Source organism: Tenrec ecaudatus, chromosome 18 (genome assembly GCF_050624435.1).
Source record: "Tenrec ecaudatus isolate mTenEca1 chromosome 18, mTenEca1.hap1, whole genome shotgun sequence".
NCBI lineage: Eukaryota > Metazoa > Chordata > Mammalia > Afrosoricida > Tenrecidae > Tenrec > Tenrec ecaudatus.
The window spans coordinates 57372263-57397397 of NC_134547.1; the positions used below are offsets into that span (position 1 = coordinate 57372263).

Consider the following 25135-nt stretch of genomic DNA (forward strand, 5'->3'; position numbering starts at 1 on the left):
AGGCACTGCGTTCCCGAGGGAAGTGGTGAGCAGAGCTTTCCCGCGGGAGTGCGCGCGCGCGAGAGGGGCAGAGGCGGCAGCCGTTGGGGCGCGCTGCTGGTTCTCAGAGAGCCAGCCTGACGCCCCGGGGCGGGACAGCCACCATGGCCACTGGAGAACCCAAACATCCGGCATTCGCAAAGGGCTTCAAACCCACGCCCTCCAGGCGTCGGGAACCGGACCCCGCCAAGAGCTCAAAGAGCACTAGGTTTGCCAAGAGAATCAATCAAGACAAGAGCACCACACCGCTCATCCCGCCGCAAGCCTCGGAGCCCACCAGGCGTGAGGACGCGGCTCCCGGGCAGGGCCAACCTTCACCTCCACCTGCCCAACCTCCACCTCCTCAGCAGCAGTCCTTGTCGCCAGGGGCTAAGAAAGCGATACAAGAGCGCGCCGAGGGCCGGGCCAAAGTCCCAGAAAGATTCAGGGACAGCATCAAGAAGTTTTTCTTCTCACCGACTGGACTATTGAAGATCCTGCGGCTGGTGAGCAGGGAGCTGGGGGATACAGGCCAGCCTCTGCCTCAGACAGAGGCCCAAGGTGGGCCGCCCGCTGGGGAAAATTTCCCTCCTTCCCGTTGTCCCTGCCTCTCCTCAAACTCACGACCATTCCGTCGGTTCTAACTCATAGTGATGCCGACTCCTAGAACTGCCCCGGGTGGGTTTCTGAGAGGGTAAATCCTTTACAAGGGTCAGAAGCCTCGTCTTTCTCCGGGGAGTGGCTTGATGGTTTCGAACTGCTGACCTTGCCGTGAACAACCCGATTGCACAACCCACTGAGCTACCTGGGTTCTCTGTTCCTTCTAATTGAGTCTGTCCTCTGGGCCTGGCTGAGTGTTGGAGAGTCAATATCAATTGAGATAGTGGGGTTCCACGCTTGAATTGTTGATTAATTAGCATGCTACTAATTGAAGTGGCTAACCCCAGTGTCTTTGGTAAGTCTTTGACCTACCCGCACATATATAATTCATATGCACACATCTGAATGGAGCTTCAAAATGTCCATGGTAAAAGGCATTTAAAAGCTAATGGGGGAAAAAAACTTGAAGCCCCCTTGTCTGGGCCGATAAGCATGATGACAATATGCAGACTTCCTTCTGGCAGGGTATAGAATCCAAGGTGACTGGTGTAGAAGGAGAAAGGAAATGATAGGCTTCACCTCTCGGTCCTGTGTCCATTGTGACAGCATGCATGCATTCTTTCATTTGTAAAATGTATATATAAGAAACCTCCCAACTGGACATCCCTTACAGAAGGGTCACGGGGAGGAGACGAGCCAATCAGGGTGCAGTATAGCACTGATGAAACATACAATGTTCCTCTAGTTCTCTAATACTTTCTTCCCCCACCCCACCCTGTCATGATTCCAATTCTACCTTACAAATACCACTAGACCAGTGGATATACACTGGTATAGATAAGGGCTGGAAACACAGGGAATCCAGGAGAGATAAACCCCTAAGGACCAATAATGAGAGTAGCAATACCAGGAGGGGAAGAGGAAGGTGGGGGAGAAAGAGGGCACTGATCACAATGATCTACCTATTACCCCCACCCTGGGGGATGGACAACAGAAAAGTGGGTGAAGGTAGACATTGGACAGTGTAAGACATGAAAACATAATAATTTATAAATTATCAAAGGTTCATGAGGGAGGGAGTGGAAAATGAGCCGATACTAAGGGCTGAAGTAGAAAGCAAATGTTTTGAGACTGATGGCAACAAACATACAAATGTGCTTGACACAATGGATGGATGGATGGATGGATGGATGGATGGATGGATGGATGGATGGATTGTGATAAGAGTTGTGCAAGCCCCCAATAAAATGATTTCAATAAATAAATAAAAGATAATAGAAAAAGAAACCTCCCAAATGTGACGTGTATGCCAAACACCACAGGCCATCTCGCCACAGAGCTGGCTTCGTGTTCTGGCCACTGGTCTCTGGAGATATTGAATTGCCTGGAATAAGACACTCATCCCGTTTCTTTCATTGCAGGGTCTGATTGTGGGAGCGTTAGCCTGCTTCATCCAAGTGGAAGCCCACGAGTCCTTCATCGCCATCACCGTCCTGGAGATCTGCATCGTCACGTTTTTCATCCTGGTTTACATGTTCTCCCTGCAGCACCTGTTGATTTGCTTACAGTGGCCCTTACTTGTAAGTGTTCGTTTACATCCTTTGAACGGAAGCTTTTCCCTCCTCAAAGCCCTCTCTCTGTCTAAACAGGAACAGACGGAGCTGTGGCTGAGTTGGGGTTGCCCTGTGTCTGGGGAGGCACTGGGGATTACCTGCGAGAGTCACCCCCGATGATAGGATCCCCTACACCCACGCTGATTCAACCAGAGGCTGAGGGCCAGGGTCCCACGAGGGAAATGGATGGGAAGTCTGATCAATCTGGACTTCAGACTCTTGCAGGGAGGCCTCAGAGTGCCCTGCTGGGACCTGTGGGCACTGGAGCCATACTGGGCAGCTGTAGCAGGGCCACCTCTGGGCAAATGATGGTGCCTGAGTGTGGGGCCTCATGGGTTACAGCCTCTATTTCCATTAAGGTTGGGCCAGGTCCCTGACCCTAACAACCTGACCGGCCCAGGCTCCCCGCCGCCCTGGCTCTGCATCAGCCCTTCCCACTCCACTGCAGCGAGCCCCTGCTTCTATGACAGCAGCTTTTCCCACTGCTGTGCAGTGAGCAATTCCATATGGTTCGTCCAGTCTTTGGTACTCCCACCCAACAGCGTTTTCCTGATGCCCCAGGCAAGAGAAGAGGGTGGAGGAAGACAGGACTCCATTGTGAGGGTGTGTTAAGCCAGTCATGGAGGTTGCCATTTATGCTGCGTAATCTGAAGAGCCACCTCAGAAGCAGGAAGGAGGGATTTGACTATCAGCAAGAAAGAAGAGCCAAGGGTAGGGCATGTCCTTTGCACCCTGAGAAGCATGCATGGTGAAGCTCCTTGTCCTGGAGAACTGCTACCTAAGAGAAACCACACAGCACCGAGAGACAGAGTACTGGACTTCTCAGCACACAGGGCAAGTAAAACTTGAGTGTCTTTGGGCAGGAGGCTGGTTTATGGTGTGGGGTGCACCCAGGCACTTAATTGGAGGGGAGCTAGAACTAAATATCTTTGGACGGAGGCTTATGGCGGGGGAGCATGCCCCGTGGGCATTTATTGGCAGCCCTCACAGGGCTTTGTGACATTGTCTGAGTAGGGCCGGAAGCTAAGGGACCATGTCGCTGAGTGTGGTCTGCCTGCAGGTATGGCTGCGAAGAGGCCGCCCTGTCCGAAGAAATGTGTCCTGAGCATGTGTAACCTGTTAACGTCCCTCATAAACCCCCGTAATCATTGAGTACTGTCTGTGAGTTCTGTGTGGTTCACTGCCAGGAAGTCACCAGCCCATCTGAAAGCTTGGCCGTGCTGTGGGAGGGACAGTTGGTACCTCTAAGGGGAAGTGTGTCTGACCTCAGCCTCATGGGCATTAGCCCTGTCAGCTGACGCTGCTGATGGTGAATCTGCTGTCCCTGATGCAATTGGGGGCGGTTAGACGTCAATCCCGTGTCACCCACTTTTAACACCCACCCTAGTCTAGGGTCTGGTGGTGCAAAGGCTTTCACGTGTGGCTGCTAAGTCAACCCACCCACGTGCTCTACAGAAGAAAGACCTGGTGCCATGCACCTGTGCAGATGACAGCTTAGGAAACCCTGTGTGGGACATCCTATGTCACATGGTGCTATGAGTCGCAGCAACAACATCTCACCACAAGAGTCTTGGGTCATCTGCCAACACACCCAAGAAAAGTCTTCCCGGGGGGTGGGGGGGAGCCTCCATTGCCGGGAGCCGATTCCAGCTCCTAGCAAAGCTATCTGACCGAGCAGATCTGCCCCATGGGCTTCCAAGGCTGGAGTCCTTACAGACACAGCGACCAGCTCTCTCTCCAGGGGAGGGGCTGGTGGCTTCAAGCCACCGACCTTTCTGTTAGCAGCTGAATGCTGGACCACGTCAGCAGGAGGTCCCCTGTGGAAAGCATTAAAGGACATTGTCACCGTGGTTAGTGCTTCTCCATTGTAAGAGAAATGGGCCCCCTCGTGACTTGGATATCTGGCCGAGGAGAGTTCCAGGTGGGATCTTCAAGTGCCCAGGTGGCTTTTCCTTGCTGCTTACAGGGACGTGTGAGAGGAAAGCTACAGACGTCCAAATGACCCATGGAAGCAAAAACAGAATCCAAGATTGGGAGGCGGGGAAATCACCCGACAGGGTCAGGGAAACAGGTTTGGTGAGGTAAAGGTATGTGTCAAGAAAGCAGTTGTTGAAAACCAAAGATAATAAGTGACTTTTCAAACTCTACCCCCCAAATCCTTCCTAGATAAATCAGAGGTTTGAGGTTCTCCCACTCAGAAATGATGAGTGAAGGACAGCTCCAGGGACTGGCAACCCAATGTTGCCGGCTCCAAGCAGGAGTGAACTCATGAAACCAACAGAGTTAACATCCCCTTCCATCCTGACTGGCAGTGAGCATTCACCATGACAACCCTGCTCCTTTCCGGCGGATCATTCTAGACAGTTTTATGGACCTAGGGAATGGCTGGCGAGGTCAAGGGCGCAATGATTGGCAAGTAACAACCCATCTCGTTCTTGTCAAAGGCAGCTCCTTGAGTCAATGAGATGCTGGGGGTGGGGAAGATGGACAGTGAGGACAACTCCTGGACGACATTTATAAGGAAACGCAGAATCTTCCCATAGACTGTGCCCCAGCTACCGGGAAGCACATAGTTCTGTCCAGATGAGGTCAGCAAGGGGGCCTGTGCCCAAGGCCATAGGAGGAAGGTCTGTCAGGAAGGAAGCCACAAGCCCCAAGTCAGATCGCTGAAGGGTTTATCTGCTGACTGACTGGCCTCCCTGGGCATGCCGCTGACCCATTGCCAAGTGGGGAGGATGCATTTGTTAGGACTCATAAAAGGTGGCCCATTAACACCTTGGCAGAGCGCCTGAGTGTGACCCAAAGGACATGAGCTCGTGAGACATGAGCATTCAGTGCAGTGTCAGGTACAAGGTCAACCTTCCCCCTAAGGGGCCATGCCAGAGAGCAGCCCCTTGGCAGTGAGCAGCACCACGCACAAGACCGAACCAGGCAGCGGGCAGTGGCAGGTTCAAGATGGGTGTGGTCTGGTCCACGCTTGCTGTAAGGCTGCTGTCCTCACTCGCAGGCATTTCATTCCAATTCCGCGTGGATCTTGAAAAGCTGACATTCTGCTTCTTAGATGTTGCAAGAACCCTTGTTCACATCTCTCAAGATCAGATTTCCCTCCTCAAGGTCTTGGCTTCCTCTGGAGCTGGGAACCGCTGTGCCTGCCCCACCCGGCCCTGCCCACTGTCGGCCAACCTCTAGCCTGCTAAGCTCAGCTGGGCTTGCCTACCATCGAGAGCCCTACTCCACGCCCTCTTTCTCCCCTTACCTTCCAAGTACCTAATCGGTAGACAAAACTCTCTCTGAGAAGCAACTATATTCCCCCGTAGGGCAGGGCAGACACCTGGCCACTGGTTTACTGACAGCAGCCCATTGAGAATGTGTATCAGAAAGCTCTGTTCCGAGGGAGTAAGATGAGGCTCTGCCCCCAGAAAAGATTTAGAGCAGTGGTTCTCAACCTTCCTAATGCCTCGACCCTTTAGGACAGTTCCTCATGTTGTGGTGAACCCCCAACCATAAAATTATTTTCGTTGCTACTCACTTCATCACTGTAATTTTGCTACTGTTATGAATCATCATGTAAATATCTGATATGCAGGATGTGTTTTCATTGTTACAAATTGAACATAATTAAAGCATAGTGATTCATCACAAAACCAATGCCATATATTGTGAAATATTTATTTCTTTTTTTTTTAACACTTTATTGGGGCTCATACAACTCTTATCACAGTTCATACATATACATACATCAATTGTATAAAGCACATCTGTACATTCTTTGCCCTAATCATTTTTTTCTCTTCTTTTCTTTTTTTACATTTTATTAGGGACTCATACAACTCTTATCACAATCCATACATATACATACATCAATTGTATAAAGCACATCCATACATTCCCTGCCCCAATCATTCTCAAAGCATTTGCTCTCCACTTAAGCCCTTTGCATCAGGTCCTCTTTTTTTTTTCCCCTCCCTCCCCTCTCGCCCCTCCCTCATGTGCCCTTGGTAATTTATACATCGTTATTTTGTCATATCTTGCCCTATCCGGAGTCTCCCTTCCCCCCCTTCTCTACTGTCCCTCTCCCAGGGAAGAAGTCACATGTGGATCCTTGTAATCAGTTCCCCCTTTCCAACCCACTCACCCTCCACTCTCCCAGCATCGCCCCTCACACCCTTGGTCCTGAAGGTATCATCCATCCTGGATTCCCTGTGCCTCCAGCCCTCATATGTACCAGTGTACAATCTCTGCCCTATCCAGCCCTGCAAGGTAGAATTCGGATCATGGTAGTTGGGGGGAGGAAGCATCCAGGATCTGGGGGAAAGCTGTGTTCTTCATCGGTACTACCTCACACCCTAATTAACCCATCTCCTCTCCTAAACCCCTCTATGAGGGGATCTCCATTGGCCGACACTTGGGCCTTGGGTCTCCACTCTGCACTTCCCCCTTCATTTAATATGGTATATATATATATATATATATATATATATATACACACACACATATATCTTTTTTTTTTTTTTGCATGATGCCTTATACCTGGTCCCTTGGCACCTCGTGATCGCACAGGCTGGTGTGCTTCTTCCATGTGGGCTTTTTTGCTTCTGAGCTAGATGGCCGCTTGTTCACCTTCAAGCCTTTAAGACCCAGACACTATCTCTTTTGATAGCCGGGCACCATCAGCTTTCTTCACCACATTTGCTTATGCACCCATTTGTCTTCAGCGATCCTATCATGAAGGTGTACAGTCAATGATATGATTTTTTGTTCTTTGATGCCTGGTAACTGATCCCTTCGGGACCACTCGATCACACAGGCTGGTGTGTTCTTCCATGTGGACTTTGTTGCTTCTGAGCTAGATGGCTGCTTGTTTATCTTCAAGCCTTTAAGACCCCAGTCACTATCTCTTTTGATAGTCGGGCACCATCAGCTTTCTTCACCACATTTACTTGTTCATCCTCTTTGGCTCCAGCAGTTGTGTCGGGAGAGTGAGCATCATAGAGTTCCAATTTAATACAAGAAGAAATATTTATTTCTAATGACAAATCAGTGAAGCATGGTGTAGCATGGGTAACAGTCTTCACACCAGGTACTCGTATGTGGATGTATCTGCATGTGGGCAAACCTGCCAGGAGACGGATAGAGGAGCGGTGTCTCAGTTCCTAAGACCATCAGAAATATGTATTTTCCGATGGTCTTAGGCAACCCCTGTGAAAGGGGTCGAGACCCACAGGTTGAGAACCACTGATTTGGAGCCTCAGAAACCCTGTGCAGTTTTGCTGGGAGTCATTGGCGGTGGGTTAGAATCGATCGTTGAGTTCATCATCGCTGGTTGCTCTGATATCACCCAGCAGAGGCTCTCAGATGCATGCTGCGATTGAACTCCAGTTGTTCCCACGTTTTAGCAAGCTGGCACCGAGGGAAACTGACGCAGGCCCCTGGGCACACATCGACAAACTGGCACAGCAAAAAAGGCAATTGACCACAAACCCAACCCAAATTCCCTGCCACCACGGAGTGAATTCTGGCTCATAGTGACCCTCGGGGACAGAGGACCGTCCTTGGGGGGTTCTGGAACTCAATCTCTCCAGCAGCAGAAAACCTATTTTGCCCTCCGAGTGGCTGGTGGTTTTGAACTGGCGGGCCTTATGGCTAGCAGCCCAGTGTGTAACCCACGATGCCATCAAGGCTCCTCAACATCAGAGAGTCTCCCCTTGTTTGTCCTCAGGTGCTAACCAAAACGCCAGAGGTTTGAGCCCCTAGAGGCACCTAGGAAGAAAGGGCTGGGGATCCACTTCCCCCAAATCAGCCACCGGAAAACCTAGGGTGCATAATGAAACTCTGACATGCGAGGGCTGGAATTCACTGGATGGCAGCTGGTTTGACGTGGGCGGCACCAGTGAGTTGAGTTCTGACGATCGCATGCAACCTACCAGGCCTCTCTGAGCCTCCGTGTTCACACTCCGCAAAGGGTTTGGAAAGCAGACATACCGCGTACCTTAGAGCTTGGTCTCAGGGCACATTTGGCGCAGTGAAGAGCTCCCCCTAGAGCCAGCTATTATTATGACATACACTGGGCAGTGCAGCCTGCGCTGTCGGGTTTGGGCTAGTGAGGACCAAGTCAGGCCAACAAGACTTAAAATGTTCACGCGAGGGCATCCTACTGTGCCTACATGACCCTGCACTTGTGAACCTCCCCCACGAGGCCCCTCTCCCGGGGGATGGCACTCAGCTCATACTCAGAAGGGTACCTCCGCCCACGTATGTCCATCCTTCCGTTGACAACTGCAACTTGAAAAATTAGACAGGAACCGTAGGGAAGGGGTGGTGGCGGTGGTGAGTGGATGTTAATGAGGAAGGAGCAACTCCGAAAAAGATGGGGATGTCTGCACAACTCAAGGAATGGTGGCGAGGTCACCACGTGGTGCACGTAGAAACCAGGACCGGTAGATGATTATCTGTGTACAGTCTCAACAACAACAAAATTGATAGAATGCAGATAGAAAAATTTTCAAGAACAAAGAAGAAGGAAAATGAGGGTGGAGGAGGAGGAGGAGGAACAAGAGGGGCAGAAAAGAAGTGGGGAGAAGGTTGAGAAGGAGAAGGTGGTGGTTGAGCTATGGGCTAAAGAAGTCAATGCTGAGAGGAGGGTGGGGGAGGGAGGGGGGAAATGAGGAGCTGATACCAAGGGCGCAAGTAGAAAGAAAATGTTTTGAGAATGATGATGGTAACAAATGGACAAATATGCTTGACACAATGGATTGTGAGTTGTATGAACCGCCAATAACATGATAAGAAAAAAAAGCCAATGCTGAAACCCAAAATGAATGACAGGAAACAGCCTCTAGATGTCAGGGGAGACTCAACTCTATCTCAGGAAAGAGCATAGGTCACCAGCCAAACTAGTCACACTCAGTGCCAGGTCTGTCCCTCAGCTGGGTTTGTGCATCCTTAGCAGAGTCACCAAAGTGTGACCCCACTTCCAGAGTCACGGGTGGGGGGTGAGGGGGAGAGTCAGTCAAACTACTGCAGCCTCCGAAATATTCTTCTTCCTACATGTTTTTGGAAACAGAATGCAGAAGTTCTATTAACTTAAATATAAAACTTCCCAATCGTATTATGGGGGGAGGGGTGCGGCAATTTGGACTAGGTTCCTAGACCTCCCAACATTTTCATGCACAATGCTCTGCCCTTCCAGAAAAGTCGGACAGACACGTTTCAGAAACAGTCCCCCTGCCCCGCCCCCACACCTTCCTGGAGTGGAGGGAAGCCCGTTTCCTGCAGGCGATCCTTTGCAGGACGTGGGAAATCACCTAAGGTCGGGTCCCTAGAGGCTGGAAAATGTTTACCCCTCAGGAGTCCTGTAAATCAAAGAGAACGTGTTTCCATGCCGCCCATCGTGGGCAGTTTAAACATTGCCCAGGCAGACATTGGCATGTAAAGCTGAGGCTGTTCCTTCTGGGTTACAGGATCTTATCAACAGCATCATCACAAGTGTGTTCCTCCTCATAGTCGCCATCTTGGCCATGCAAGAGAAAAACAGGAGGAGCCTGTTCTATATCGGAGGGGTAAGTCGGCCTTCCTGGGCTCGCGTTAGTGGAAGACCCCAGAACCTGCGCAGGGGAGCTGGCTGGCCATCATTGGGCTCTTTCTAAAACAAGATATCTCACACACACACACACACACACACACACGCCCTGCACTTCCTTGCCCCAACGAAGATCAGGAACCGCCTCATTCTAACACTCCTTCTCCAAAAAGACAGAGAACCAAGAATCTGTTGACCTCTTTTAGAAAACCGCACACACTCCTTTCTGAAATGTCGGGACAGACTGTCCTTATCTCAAAAAAGGACTTGGATTTTTGTTTTTCTTTTCCCACATCTGAGAATTGTCTTTTCAAAGCACATGAAAGAGAGGAAGCGGAGAAGGGGAAAGGTGCATTTGGGACATGGTTAGCATCCACCGGGAGTGACTGGCCCAGCCAGGGGAAAAGGGCGGAGGAGAGGGACTGCCCACGATTGGAGCATCCAGTGCTCAGTGCCCACCTCACACACACACCCCCACCTGGGACTGGTCACATTCTGACCCTCTCTGAGCTGAGATGAAATGCCTTGCCCAGGGCCACGAGACTGGGACACCTTAGAAGGCATCCCCTCATTGTGTGGAGGGAGGAGATTCAATGCTGGGAAGCTGGGGTGGGAGGTGGCAGGGTGACACTGTGGCCACTGAAGTTAATCCAGGAACAAAGTTCCCATTTGAAGAGGTCATTCTGCAAGCAGTCACTATTTGACCAGCCCATCGGACTGTGCCAGGCCTGACCTCCATTCATGTTGGGGAATTGAGTCCCTTCGCTGGGCTGGAGGGGTGGAGGTGGGGGCTTCCCAAAGAAATCACCCAAGCCAGCCAGGTGCAGGGGCACTGGTCTTAACCCCCTCATGGCCTCCATTCACTTCCCGGCCTTTGCAAGTGGGCTTTGGTCATCACCAGGGGCTCCCCAGCCAGTGTCCCCTGCCCCGCCCACCTCGGCTCCTGGGTTCCAGATTCCCAGCCCCTCCCAAGTACCCAGAGTCCCCGGGGCCCAGGTGGTGCCCAGCAAAACAGCTTCATTCTGTCCCACCCACCTGACGCTGAGGCCCCTGCGGGCAGCAGCATCCCCTGCCAGTCTCCGGGAGGGGAGAAGGCAGCAGAGCCAAGCCAGAGAGGATTGGAGGCAGGGGAGGCAGCGGTTCCAGACAGTTCCCTTCGCCCCCACCCAGCTCCAGGGGCTGGGGACAAGAGGGTGCTGCCGGGCAGCTGCCAACTAACTCCCCAACCCGCCCCCTCTCCGTGCTTCCCATTTGTGGTCTTGCGCCCACAGACCCTGTGTCTCGTGGCGACGATCGTGTGTGCCATTGATGCGTTCGTGGTCACCAAGAAGATGAGGGAGACCATGAGGTCGATGCTGCAAGTCAGAAGCGGGAAAGGCCAGGGCGCCAAGCCCACTCCCGCGCCGGGATACCCCGGATAACCCGCAGACGGTCTCCTAACGTGCTCCCAGCCTGTCCCCACCTCTGCCATAAAATCCCAGCTGCTCAGTCGGGAACGCGCCCGCTTCCCCGCGTGGTCTTGTGTGCGAGCCCCGTTTCTTTCACGCCAGCCCGCCGGAGAGGCCTGACGCGGGGTTCTAGCCGCCATAGACACCCCCTCCCCAGGTGGGAGCCTCGCGGGCCTCGGGGTGGCGCGTGGGGTACACCCGGCGGGGGACTGGGCGGCACGAGCACCAGCACCGTGGGTGCGTGGAGGGTGGTGGGCGAGGCGGCCGCTGGCTGAAGGCGGCCCCGCCGGCCCGGGCGACGGGACCCCAGAGCTGGGCTGGGTGGGGCGCAGGGGGCACCCCGCTAGCAGAGGGAGCGCGTGGCGCGTGCGTTGGCCTTTGTGGCGCAGTGGGCCAAGCGTGGTCTCTGAGCAGAGGTCAGTGGGCGCCAGGCTCTCTCGCTCGCCGACCAGGCTTGTCCCGGGACCCCCAAGGAGAGGCTGCGCAGCCAGTGACAAGCTAAGGACTCGGGGCAAAGATGGCTGACAAGGCCAAGGGCAAGGCCAAAGGCACTGAGAAGAAAGGCGATGAGAAGAAGGGCGATGAGAAGAAGGGCGAGGAGAAGAAGGGGGAGGAGAAGAAGGGGGAGGAGAAGAAGGGCGAGGAGAAGAAGGGGGAGGAGAAGAAGGGCGAGGAGAAGAAGGGCGAGGAGAAGAAAGTGGAGGGAAAAAAGGACGAGGAAGAAGAGGAGGTGTCCCAAAAGACCAAGTCCCCGCAACCCAAGGACGAGGTGGGCACTCGGAAGAAGTGCCGCCGGTACCGGTGGGAACTCAAGAGCAGCAACAAGGAATTCTGGGTCATAGGGCACGGCGAGGTCAAGTTCCTGGCTTTGGTGAGCAGGCTGGCAGGTGGGTGGGGCGGGTGGGGCGGGAGCGGGTGCATGGGGATCCAGGGGGCTGGGGCTGGGGGCGCAGGGGGTTAGGGTCTCCGCGGCTGGCTCAAGCACGCGCATCTCCCACCAGGGCTGCCTGATCACCGCGCTGATCCTGTTTTCGGGCTTGTCTGCGCACCCGATCCTGACACTCATTGTCACCATGGAAATGGCCGTCCTCATCTTCTTCATAATCATCTACTCCTTCGCCATCAACAGATACTTGCCCTTCATCCTGTGGCCCGTGACAGTAAGCCCTGGGAAGAGCCTTGGGCCTTGGTCCCAGGGAAGTGACCGGGCAGAGAACAGGAGCACGTCTTCTCTCCCATCCTAGAGTCATTTGCTGGGGGGTCTGGGCAGCTGCAGCTCTAATGGGGTGGGTGGGAGAAGACTGAGGCCCAGCTGGAGGGCAGGGGGGAGAGGAGAAGGGGGGCATTTATCCAGGGGATGAGTAAGCTCAGAGAGCCTGAGACATTGTCCCCATGGGGGTGGGGGTCCCCTGGCTGTTCACCACTGATTGGGGAGATAGCCCAGAAAGATCCCCACCCCCAGGATTCAGAGATCAATGTCTCCAAAAATCAGTTCAGATAAAATGAAAGCTTTTGTTATTTTTTAACCTTTTTTTTTAACTGCAAACTGGTTGAAGGCTTACAGAACAGATGGACACCCTTACATTCAGCAATTCATACTTAACTCACCCACTGCAACACCCTCTGTGCCACGCACCCCTTACCCCTCACCCCCTTATCCTACTTCCACCATATATTAGCTGTTTCCATTCCTCCGCCTTCCTAACCCTCGGAACTATGTACCTGAGCAAACGCTCCCCTACTGCTCTTGGAAGGGCCTCTGGTGGCATATTGGGGGTGGGTGGGTGGGGGTGATTCTTTCACAGACTCAGAAACCCACAGGCAAGCCTACTCTGTCGTATAAAGTCACTAGGACTCAGAACAGATGGGTGTTTGAACTTAAATGGATGGTTCCTCTAAGTTCTGCTCCAGACCTGAGAGGCAACTAAGGACCCTAATCTCCACAGCCAGCAAGCTTGATCTGTTTTACACGGTTTTCTTCCCTCCCTGTCCAGGACCTTCTAATGAGGTCCCTTTAAGTCCGCTCATCATGCCCAGTGGGCACCATCTAGTAAGATGGAAGTGTCTCAACCTCTCTTTGCACGTTGCCTGAGGTCTGCCGTGGCTGCCCCTCTACCGGCAGGGGTCTGGTGAAATGGGACTGAGACCAGCCAGCTCCTGTAACAGGGAACAGAAGTTATCCCTCAAGGGACTGCCAGAAGATGGAATGTACAGTCTTGGGTGTGCTGCCTCAGGATGAACCTGAAGCCCTGCCCTTTACCAGCATAATCACAGGGCACATCAGCCCAATTCCTGGCCAGGGGGTGAGGCCTCAGGGGCCTGTGCTCACTGCATGTGCACAGCATGCTTCCAGGACTCTACGATGGCCAAGTCCCAAGTGTCCCAAGTCACTCTGCTCATGAGTGGCAGAAAAATGATTCAAGCACTGTTTTGTCAGGAGTTGAAGCCCCTAGTCACCCTCCGCCCCGCTCCCTATCATGAACTACAGGGGCTCAGAGAGAGCTGGATTGGGGGCTCTTGGGAAAAGATCATGTCGAGCAGAAGGCAAAAGGCCAGACGGAGGATAAGCCTCCAGCTAAGAAGCCTGAGAAAGTGTTGGTAATTCCAGCAAGATGGAAAAACAATAACCCGGACTTTTCTCCTCCTGTACTGCCCTCCACTGGGTACATCTGCTGCTGCCCAAAATTTCTTTCAAAGTATCGCAAACCAATACTCTGGGGACTGGTGTACACCTGACTCAGTCCCCGTGGTGTTTTGATCGCCTCATTGCCTTTTGGACATTGAATAAGGAAGCCAGAAGAACCTATACATTTGAAACGTGGTGCTGGCGAAGAATTGTGGAAGTACCGTGGCCTGCCTGAAGGAAAAAACAGATCTGTCTTGGAAGAAGCGCAAACAGAGTGCCCCTTTGAGGCAAGGATGATGAGACGTGGTCTCCTGTGCTTTGTCAGGAGAGAGCAGTCCTAGAGAGGACGTCATGTTTGAGGAAGCAGAGAGGCAGCGACAAAGAAGGTGGCCCTCGATGAGATAGATGGACACAGTGACTACGAACAATGGGCTCAAACATAACAGTTGTGAGGATGGGGGTTGGGGAGACAGTGTTTCGTTCTGTTGTACAGAGGGTCACCATGAGTCAGAGCGCACTTGACAGCACTAACAGCAGGAGCCCCGGTCGGAAAGGTCAGCAGTACGAAACCACTAGCCCCTCCGAGAGAGAAAGACAAGACTTTCTACTCCCATCAGCAGTTATTGTCTTGGAAAGTCACCGGGGCAGGTCCACCTTGTCCTGTAGGCTCACCGTGAGCCAGCATCCAAGGACTCCATGGCAGTGCATTTGAGAACAACTGCACCAAGCACTTACCCCAAAGACTCGGGGAATGAGACCAATGGTGTTTGAACTGCATGGTTGAGCTGGCAGGAAAGAACACAGAGGGACCAGAGACGCAGGAGGCGGGGAGGAACAAGGAGCATTGAGAACAAACACTGCTGGCATGGGGTAGGGAGGGCCCAGGGGGCACTGTCTCAGGCTTCCTACTTGCTCTGGGTCACATGATTAGGTCTTGTCTCCAAGTACAGTGGGACTGGACCTGAGAGCCCTGCATAAAGCCATGAAGAGATTGCCCCCACCTCTACCTCTCTCTCTCTCTCTCTCTCTCTCTCTCTCTCTCTCTCTCTCTCTCTCTCACACACACACACACACACACACACACACACACACACACACACGATCAAGAAAGCATGTTCCTGACCTTGAAGTGAAAACAAACCAAGGAACCATAAAATTCCCTGAAAAAAACAGAAACACTGGATCTGCCCTTTGTTTGGAGTTAGAATTATCGTTTTTATTACCTGTGGTTTAGAAACCACCTGAAAGGGGGTGGGGTGGGTGGGAGGGGTGCAGAAACAAATTCAAACTCGGCTCCAAGTCTCCAAAGAGTCTTCAGTGGGAAAAACAAATCTGTTACCAGATACAAATGCATAATTTGTTCTAACTTATTCTTTACAATTCCCTGAGTAAGCAAATGTAACAAACAAATACTAGATCCCCAAGAACATATCTGCCCTGTTCTCTCATAAAGTACAAGATCTAACATTTTAAATATAGTTATTAAATAAAAATGTCCCCCCAAAAGTTTTGATAGGTGCCATGACATTAGATGAGCGTTGAAAACATTCTGCTGAGTGAAGTGAGCCAGACACAAAAGGACAACGTGGATTAAATTGTGCCCCCACCACCACCAAATATGTGTCAACTTGGCTGGGCCATGATTTCCAAGATCTGGCAGTTACGTAACTGCCAACCTGATGTGATCTGCTATGACCAGCCAGCCAGTTGTAAGGGGATCAGGATGGACTATAGCACACTTGAGCCCTGGCTAGTTTCAGAAACTCAAGGGACAGTTCTACTCTGTCCTATAGGGTCACCATGAGTTTGTTTGTTTGTTTTTTTTTAAATAATAAGTTCTCAGGTCACATGCCTGATCTGCTCAAAGGGCGTTTCCCTGGGGTGTGGTCCTACATCACCTTTGATCTTACAAGAGACCAGAGGAGGGGGAAGCAAGCAGAAAATGAGGGGCTTCAGTACCCTGAAAGAACAACTGGGAGCAGAGCATATTGTCTGGATCCAAGGTCCCTAGGCTGAGAACCTTCTAGACCCAGGGGGATATTTAGCCAAGACACATGGGAACTTCAAGAAACAGTTGCTGAGAAGAGACACGGACCTTCCTACATGGAGTCAATAGAGAGACTTCCCCTAGAATGGACACTCTGAATTCAAACTTGGAGCCATCTCAAGGCTATCCATTAAAAATACCATGGCTTAAAAATGTCAATAAACAATGCCATGGTTAGCTCAGGAACTCCTCAGAATAGCATCATTGCTTCTTCACACTTTAAAGAGGTCTTAGGCAGTAGATTTACTGGGTGCGATACATCATGGATCCAAGCAAAATGAAATCCTTGACGATTTCAGTTGTTTCTCCAATTACAACTATGTTACCTACTGGTCCAGTTGTGAGGATTTGGGGTTTCTTGACGCTGAGCTTGCAGTCCTTGGTCTTCCTCAGCAAGCGCGTTGACGTCCCTCTCAGCACAAGGTTGTGTCGTCTTCCTATCCAACGTTGTTGCCAAGCCTTCTTCCAATCCTGATACCACGTAGCTGGTAATGCAGATACCATCTACCTCTTCAGATAATCCAGCTTCTCTGAGGATTTGCTCAGCGTGCAGATTGAAAACGTATGCGGAGACGATACCACTGTTGGTACACCAGGGAGTGTTCCCTCGTCCTGTTCACCCAACCGCCTCTTGATCCGTGTACAGGTTCCAAATGAGCTCAAAGAAGCGTTCTGCCGTTGCCATTGTTCTCAAGACTGTCACGAAACCAAATGCCTTTGCAGAGGCAAAACACGAGAAGCCATCTTTCTGGCAGTCTCTGCTTTCAGCCAAGATCCATTTGATGTCAGCAAGGATACCCCTTGTTCCGCGTTCTCTTCGGAACCCAGCCTCGATCTCTGGCAGCTTTCTGTCAAAGCACTATTATTGCAAGCACTGTTAAAAAACTTCAATCAAGAGTTGGAAAAAAAACAAAAAAACTTCAGTCAAATTTTACTTGCCTGCGATGTCTATAATATGGTTCTATAATTAGCATGTTCGGTTGGATCATCTTTGGGGGGCGGGGGATGGGTGCTAATATAGACCTCTTCCAGCCAGCTGGCCAGCTGTCTTCCAAGTTCCTGCCGTTCCTGGGGTCTTGCTTGGTTTTGCTAGTTGCTAACGCCTTCCGTGCAGCTTGGACCTTTTTCATCAGCACCCTTGGTTCTTGATCATATGCTACCTCGTGAAATGATCGAATGTCAGCTAGTCCTTCCGGGTACTGTGACCGTGTATTCTTTCCATCTTCCTGAATCATTCACTATTTTGCTCCCAAAATATTCAATGTTGCAGCTCAAGGCTCGAGTTTCCGTCTTGAGTTCTTTCCATTGGAGAGAGGCTGAGCATGGTCTCTTTGGGGTTTTCTAACTCTAGGTCTTTGCACAGTTCATGATAAAACCACTTTGTCTTCTCAAGCGGCCCTTTGAACTTGTCTGTTCAGCTCCCTGGTTGCGCCATTTCTCCCATTTGCCTTGACTGCTCTATGAGGAAGTGCACATCAGAACTCCGTTTGACATCCACTTGCAACTTTTCTTTCCTGCCTTTTAAAGACCTTCTGCTTTCTTCACATTCATGTTGTTAGTGTTCAGTGCATCCCATCTGTTCCTGAGATGGTCTCCAAATCCAGATGGGCTACACTCGACTCATGTTGCAGAATAGCAATTGGTGGTCTGCTCCACAGTCTGCCCCTGGCCTGGTGTTAGCTGTTGATATTGAGCTTCCCCATCAACTCTTCCCACAGATGGAGTCAATCTGATGCCTATGTGTAGTCCATCTGGAGAAGTCATGTGTGTACTTGGTTTTTTGTGTGCTGTTGGGGGGCGGGAAAAATGGTATTTGTGATGAAGTGGTTGGTTTTGCAAAATTTCCTCCTGGAATCTCCAGGTTCCTTTCTATCACCAAGAACATATTTTCCAACTACTGTTCCTTCCTCTTTGTTTCCAATGCTTGCATTGGAATCACCAATGATTATCACTGCACCTTGATTGCATGTCAATCAACTTCAGACTGGAGACTTTGGCAAAGTTGCTCAATTTTCCGTCACTAGCTTTAGTGGTTATGTATAAAGTTGACGGTGCTTGCGTTGACTGGATTTCCTTGTAATGGATAGTTTTTATCCTATCACAGACAGCATTGTACATCAAGATAGACCTGTCATCCCTCTTGAATGTGTCCTCCCCGTCATAGTAAACCATCTAACTATCTGATTCCAAATGACCAATGCCAGTCCTTTTCAGCTTGCTAATGCTAATCTCAATCTTCACGGGTTGCATTTCATTTTTCACAACTTCTGACTTGCCTAAATTCCTGTTGTGTACATTCCAAGTTCTAATTATTCCCCCCTACGTTTGAAATGAATTTGTCACTAAAGGTTCCAAGTTGATTTGGTTCACTTTTCTTCCCTTTTTTTTTTAGCCACTCAGACCAATATTTAGGTCAGAAGGATAAGGACATGGAAAGATTATTTCTATTTTTAAAGAAGCATGTTGTCTATAGTTACACAGTCCATCTCAAGAAATAAAATCAACATCAGTATCCCATGAAATCCTCCATAAATATGATTCTCTTTCTTTCTGACCCCCCTCCCTCCTCAATGTCCTATTTCTCCCCTCTCCCTGTCCCCATCCCTGCCCCTGACTCTTCCTAAGTCATCCAGTCTTCTTGTGTATAAACCACATCTGTTTTTCTTTGTTTTACTTATAGCAATAGTGTCATTAAATATTCATCTTTGTAAGATTGACCATGTTTGCCAAGCAGAATGTTCTCTAGTTTTGTCCATGTCTCGCTGTGGTGTGTAAGAGAGTTGTCATTGCTTTTCATTGGTGTATAATATTCCATTGTATGAATGTACCAGAGTTTGTTTATCCATTCCTCTATAAGCTGGGATTTTGGTTGTTTCAAAGTTTTCGCTGTTCTGGAAAGTGCTGCAATAGACATAGGTGTCCTAATTCTTGATACATGTTTGTAGCTGTTTCTTGTCATTTTGGGTGGTGCCCCATCAGCAAATGAAAGTCCTGGGGCTGTTTACTCCAGCCATGCCAGCTCTTTCTCGGTTATATTTTGAGTGCCTCCGCCCTGACTCACGGCGACCCTGCAGGACAGAGAAGAACTGGTGTTGGAGACTCTGACTCTGTAGGCAGTAGAAAGCCTCATCTTTCTCCCCTGAGCCAGAACTGACTCGATGGCAGTGAGTTTGGTTTTTGAGTTTTTCTGATCGGAGGGCCTCATCTCCGGCACTATACAGGATAATGTTCTGTTTTTCAGCATCTGACAATGTTGCGATGCTCTTCATGAGGCTCTCAGTGGCTGACTCCTCAAAAGGGGTCAGGCTGTTCTATCTTTGTAGTCTGTTGTTCATCTGGAAGCCGTCCTAGGGCCTGTTTGCTTTGGGTGACCCTGTTGCTATGTGGAATACCAGTGACACAGCTTCACGCAAGACACCACAGCATGACAAACTGGCTGGCGTGTGATTGCAGAATAGAGTCAGCATAATGTCACTGCATTGTATGCATTTAAAATGTTTAAATGGCCAATGTCACATATTGACTACAATATTAATATCTTAAAAAGCCAATAGACTGGTGTAAAGAATAAAAAGCAGATCTGATAGAGCTAGAGAGAGAAACTATTTTTTAAAATTCAACAACCTCACTGGCACCCAGTGGATTCTGACTGATTTCGACCCTATGGAATAGGGTGTCCATGTGGGCTTCCAAACTAAACCTTCATGGGAATCGAATCAGCTGCAGGACCCGCGATGGTACCAGGTGCCTGCAAAGTCACTAGGTTGGTTCAAGCAGCAGATGAGAAATCACTAAAGAAAAAAAATGAGTAAACTGAAAGATACGGGGAAATTGCCCAGAATGTGACCCTAAGAGAAGACATTAGGAAAGAGGTTGAGACATGGAAGACAATAAAATAAGAGCGGCTATTGGAAGTCTGATGGGACTCTCTGTAAGAAAGAAGAGACTCAAGAGAGTGGAGAGGACACGTGAGACAGCCTGAGAATCATCCCGATGGAATGAGAGAGCTCACTGAAGATGAGAGAGGACAGAACTCTCAACAGCTGTGTCTGCGCTACAGAGATGACCCAGCTAGAAAATACTGCCAAGCTAGTTGGAATTCACCTTCAAAACAAAAAGCCTATAGCATCCATGTAAATGTTGAATGAAGAAAGATGATGCTGGATTTTGCAAATGGTGGCATTTAAATGTATTATCTCCTTCCTCAGCTCAGCAGAGACCATGAAGACAGGGGTGGCCAGCATTCCTGCTGCACCTTGCTGGTGACAGAGGAGGGCAAGGAAGGGACCTTGTTCTCAGCCAGTTGGGAAAGGCGTCATAAAGCTAATAGAATTGGGCAGCATCCTGCTTCCCGGCCAGATCATTTTGATCAAATAGCCTATAAAAGACTCTTGATCCGAAGGGGAAGAACTGTGGAACAAAATTTCAAACATTCATGAAATCCTGACATTCTGGAGCCAATGAGGCTGGACTGCTGCCCCAAATGATTGCCATGAAATAGCTTTAGGTCCCCCCGCCCCACCCCACCCACCCACACCAGGCCGAAACAGGAAGGGAGCACAACAGAGCAGCAAGGGGAGCAAAGTAAAGAAGTCCCCAAGGAATCCCAGATGTAGACTTCAGGACTAGCGCTTGGCCCCTCATCAAACTCAATGAGAAGACATTCATAAGGGTCAACAGACAGACCTGGAACTATTTTATAGGATATATATTTTTTTTCCTCTCACATTTTTAAAATCATTACATTGGGGGCTCTTAGAGCTCTTCCATACATCCATCCATTGTGTCAACCACATTTATACATAAGTTGCCATCATCATTTTCAAAACATTTTCTTTCTACTTGAGCTCTTGGTATCAGCTCATTTCCCCCCTCCCTCATGAACCATTGATAATTTATTTTTAAAAATTGTTCATGTCTTATACTACCTGGTGCCTCCCTTCACCCATTCTTCTGTTTTCATCCCCCTGGGAGGGGATTATATGTAGATCATTGTGATCTGTTGTCCCTTTCTGCCCCCACCCTCCCCTTCCCCTCCTGGTATTACTATTCTCATTATTGGTCCTGGGGGTGGTGGTTATCTGTCCTGGATTCCCTGTCTTTTGAACTCTTATACATGGTCTGACCTAGCCAAATTTTTAAGGTAGAATTGGGGTCATGATAGTGGTGGGAGAGGAGGCATTAAAGAACTAGAGGAAAGTTGTATGTTTCATCAGTGCTATACTGCACCCTGACTGGCTCTTCTCTTGCAGTGATCCTTCTTACTGTAAGGGGATGTCCAGTGGTCTACAGATGGGCTTTGGGTCTCCACTACATGCTCTCCCCCATTCACATTAATATGCTCTTTTTTTCTGCGTCTTAGAGGCTTTTTTTTTCTTTCTTTTCACTTCTATCTCTATAAGATAGGCAGGATAAAAAATTCCAAGGAGAAAACAATGGGACCAACGGTTCCTGGGACACATCAGAGAGGGGGGCGGGGGAAAGACAGGGGTAAACAACAAACCCAGGGACAAGGGAACAACAAGAGATCTAAGACTGGTGACGAGGAGGGCATAAAATGCCTGGTTGGACTCGATCAAATGCAATGTAGCCGAGAGGAAGTACTGAGAGTCGAATGAAGGTTGAACATGATAGTGGGACAGAAGGAAAGTAAAAGGAAATAGAGGAAAGAAGTAGGAGGTAAAAAAAAAACCATTTATAAAGGTATAAATACAGACATATATATGTGTAATTATATTAATATATAGCAATAGGGATATAGGTCTATGTACATATATTTATATGTTAAGTATTAAGGTAGCAGATGGACTTTAAGCCTCTACTCAAGTACTCCTTCAATACAAGAACACTTTGTTCTAATAACCCAGCATTCTGTGATGTTCATCTTCCCAACACAATCGCTGAAGACAAAGTGGGTGCATAAGCAAATGTGGTGAAGAAAACTGATGGTGCCTGGCTATTACAAAATATAGCATCTGGGGTCTGAAAGGCTTGAAGTTAAACAAGCTGCTATCTAGCTGGGAGCAACAAGCCCACATGGAAGAAACACACCTGCCTGTGTGATCATGAGGTATCCACAGGATCCATATCAGGCATCAGAAGACTCAAAACATAGTGATGCAAATGAGGGGTACTCGGGAGTGGAGACCCCAAGCCCATCTGTAGACAATTGAATATCCCCACATAGAAGGGTCACAAGGAAGGGACGAGCCAGCCAGGGTTCAGCATAGCACCGATGGAAGATACATCCCTCTACTTCTTTAATACTTGCTGTCACACACATACCCCACTATCATGACCCCAGTTCAACCTTACAAATCCGGCTAGACCAGAGCATGTAGAGATAAGAGCTCTGGACACACAGAATCCAGGGCAAATAAACCCCTAGGAACAGTAATGGGAGTAGCAATACCATGAAAGTAGGCAGAAGGTAGCGGGGGAGAAAGGGGGAACCGATCACAATGATCGACATATAACCCTGCCAACTTCCTACCCCCCATAACGAACAACAGAAACATGGGTGAAGGGAAACAGCAAATGGTATTAGATATAAAAATAATAATAATTTATCAAGGGTTCATGAGGGTGGGGGTAGAGAAGGAAGGAGGAGCAAAAACAAGAGCTGATACCAAGTCTCAAGTTGAAAGAAAATGTTTTGAAAAGGATGATGGCAACATATGTACAAATGTGCTTGACACAATGGATGTATGGATTGTTATAAGAGCTGTAAGAGCCCCCAATAAAATGATTTATTAAGAAAGAAAGCTTTAAACTGCAAATTGAAACCACCCCGAGGTTATTTTAAAGTTAGTTTGTGAGGAACATCTCCCTGATTAAAGAATTGTGTGTGAGGGCTCAGTCTGAAAACAGCATTCCAAAAGTGAGATGTGAAGCTTGGGGGGCTGCACATTGAGGTCAATGGTACTATCATAGTATTGGGAAGGGTGTTGAGCTTCGTGACACCTCTCGAAGACTACAACCACTTCCATCGCCGAGTTGCACATGGAGAAATTGTTAGGTTGGGAAACATTCTACTGTGTATATTTCCACCAAAAAAATGTTTTAAAACATCTTGTTGAAGGAACACCCACTGAGGCAGTTCTACTCTGTCCCATGAGGTCACAAGGCGTTGAAAATCAGCACCCAACCACAACGCCGTGCTACAGGGGGTGTGGGTAGACTAGAGAAACAAATCCATGGACACTCCTATGTGTACAGGAAAAAGCTTTATATACAAGAGCAATTGAATACTGAGAAAACATCCCAACCAAGTCTAGATCAAGTCCATAAGCACTATAGTAGCCCATATGTCCGAAACCAATCTATAAAGTCCTCTTCAGACTCACGAAATACATGCAATGACGTTGAGTACAGGAAGATCACAGGCCAGTGGGTGGGAAGTCTTGTGGATCCAGTGGCAGTGGAAGCACCTCAGCGCTAGTCCCTCCAGCTCAGGGCACTAGCGTAGCTCCATGTGCCTTGTCAGCTGCAATGTCTTCCAGAAAGTGAGGGGAGAGAGAGCGCGCGTGTGTCTCCCGCCTCTAAGGAGGAATACAAGAGTTCCCAGAATCCTCATGAGAAGGCCAGGCCCACACTGAGGCTATGACCAGATTGACAGGCTAGACCAACCCTTCACCTTTAGCCTCTCAAATCGACAAACAATTATATAAGGGTCCCACTGACTCCATCTCTCCCATCTGCCAGGACTTTCTCAATGACTTGGTTGCATGCGGCTTCCTCGTGGGAGCTGTGGTCTTCGCGGTGACAAGTCGGCCAACCCTGCACATGCACTACTTCATAGCTGTGGTGAGTGCCTGCAGGTCAGGCTACTGATCCGCTCTGACTTGACACCTTTGAGGGTGTGTGTGCCTTTCTCTTTCCAGAAAGGGCTTCCTTTCACAAACCTTTGGGCTGGAAGGCAGAGTCTAAAAGCTAAAGAAAATGGATGGGTGTCTTCAAGGGGGAAGGGAAATGAAAACGATATCAGAGAGGCGGCCAGGCTGAAGGCTTCCTCCTCCTCCTCCTCCTCCTCCTCCTCCCCCCTCCTTCCCCTTCTCATTCCCCTCTTCTTCCCTCTTCCCCCTCCTCCTTATTCCCCTCCCCCCTCTTCCCTCCTCCCCTTCCTCCTTCCTCTTCCCTCCTTCCCCTCCTCCTCCCTCTTCCCCCTCCTCCTCCTCCTCACTCCCTTCTCCCTCCTCCTCCTCCTTCCCCTCTTCCCTCCCCCCTTATTCCCCTTCCCTCCCCCTAATTCCCCTCTTCCTTCCTTCCCCCTCCTCCTCTTCATTCCCTCCTCCCCCTTATTCCCCTCTTCCCTCCTCCCTTTCCTCCTCCCTCTTCTCTTCTCTCCCTCCTTACCATCCTCCTCTCAGCTGGTTATCCCAGAGCCAAGGGCCTAACTGCTGTGTTTCAAGCCAGGAAGCCCTGAAAGCTAAAGGGAGCCAGGCAGGGGCAGGGGGCTGACCTCTCTTGGGTCTGGCACCCCTTAGAAACGAGGATGACAACTTGCTGGCAGCGGAAGGAAGAGCTCATTTATTGAGGTTCTTTTGTGTTCCAGATCTGTACCGGGGTGGCTGCACTGTTTGCTTTAATCGATCTATGCCTTCAAAGAAAGCACTTCAAGGGCAAACGAGTCAAGACAAACGTGCTGGTCCCTCCCCCCTCAGCAAAGGAGAAAGCTGAAGGCGAAGAGAAACCAGGCGCCCCTGGTGACAAGGGGAAGCCACCCGCGGAAGGGGACAAACCTGACAAACCGGAAAAACCGGAAAAACCGGAAAAACCGGAAAAAGCAGAAAAAGCAGAAAAAGCCAAAAAGTGATGGTGAGGAGACCCTTCCCGGCAGAAACAGCGGCAGCATCTATGATAAGGAAGCCTATCTCCACTGCCTCCCTCGCCTTTTTCCTACCACAGTTTTCTTTTTCATGGTAGTCACCAGCTTTGTTGGAAAAGAAATTTCTTTCTCAATGGATTTGATGTCAACATGATCTTTTTTCTTTTTTTCATTCTACAAGTTACTGAAAGTGATCCGTGCTGAGGGCCAGGCTGGGGCTGGGCTAAGGACCTCGGGGCTCTGGCTCCAGCAGCGACAGGCTACCTGTCATGGAGGGGCTGGGGACCAAAACCAGCCACAGGGCCCAGAGGGGAACAAGATGCGTTCACGTTTGGCCTTCCTAATGTACGTTATTTCTAAGACACCAAAATATCCAC

At 49.8% G+C, this 25135-nt stretch overlaps 2 protein-coding genes across 2 annotated transcripts; both read left to right on the top strand.

Moving 5' to 3' along the window:
- Positions 1–143: 143 nt before the first annotated feature.
- Positions 144–11231, top strand: CMTM1 (CKLF like MARVEL transmembrane domain containing 1). The gene is made up of 4 exons (XM_075536711.1): positions 144–524; positions 2040–2198; positions 9692–9790; positions 11082–11231. The coding sequence occupies exons 1-4, from the start codon at positions 144–146 to the stop codon at positions 11229–11231; spliced, it is 789 nt and encodes a 262-aa protein (XP_075392826.1).
- A 544-nt stretch (positions 11232–11775) lies between these two features.
- CMTM2 (CKLF like MARVEL transmembrane domain containing 2) lies at positions 11776–24746 on the top strand. The gene is made up of 5 exons (XM_075536713.1): positions 11776–11851; positions 11981–12129; positions 12260–12418; positions 23636–23737; positions 24486–24746. The coding sequence occupies exons 1-5, from the start codon at positions 11776–11778 to the stop codon at positions 24744–24746; spliced, it is 747 nt and encodes a 248-aa protein (XP_075392828.1).
- Positions 24747–25135: the final 389 nt, after the last annotated feature.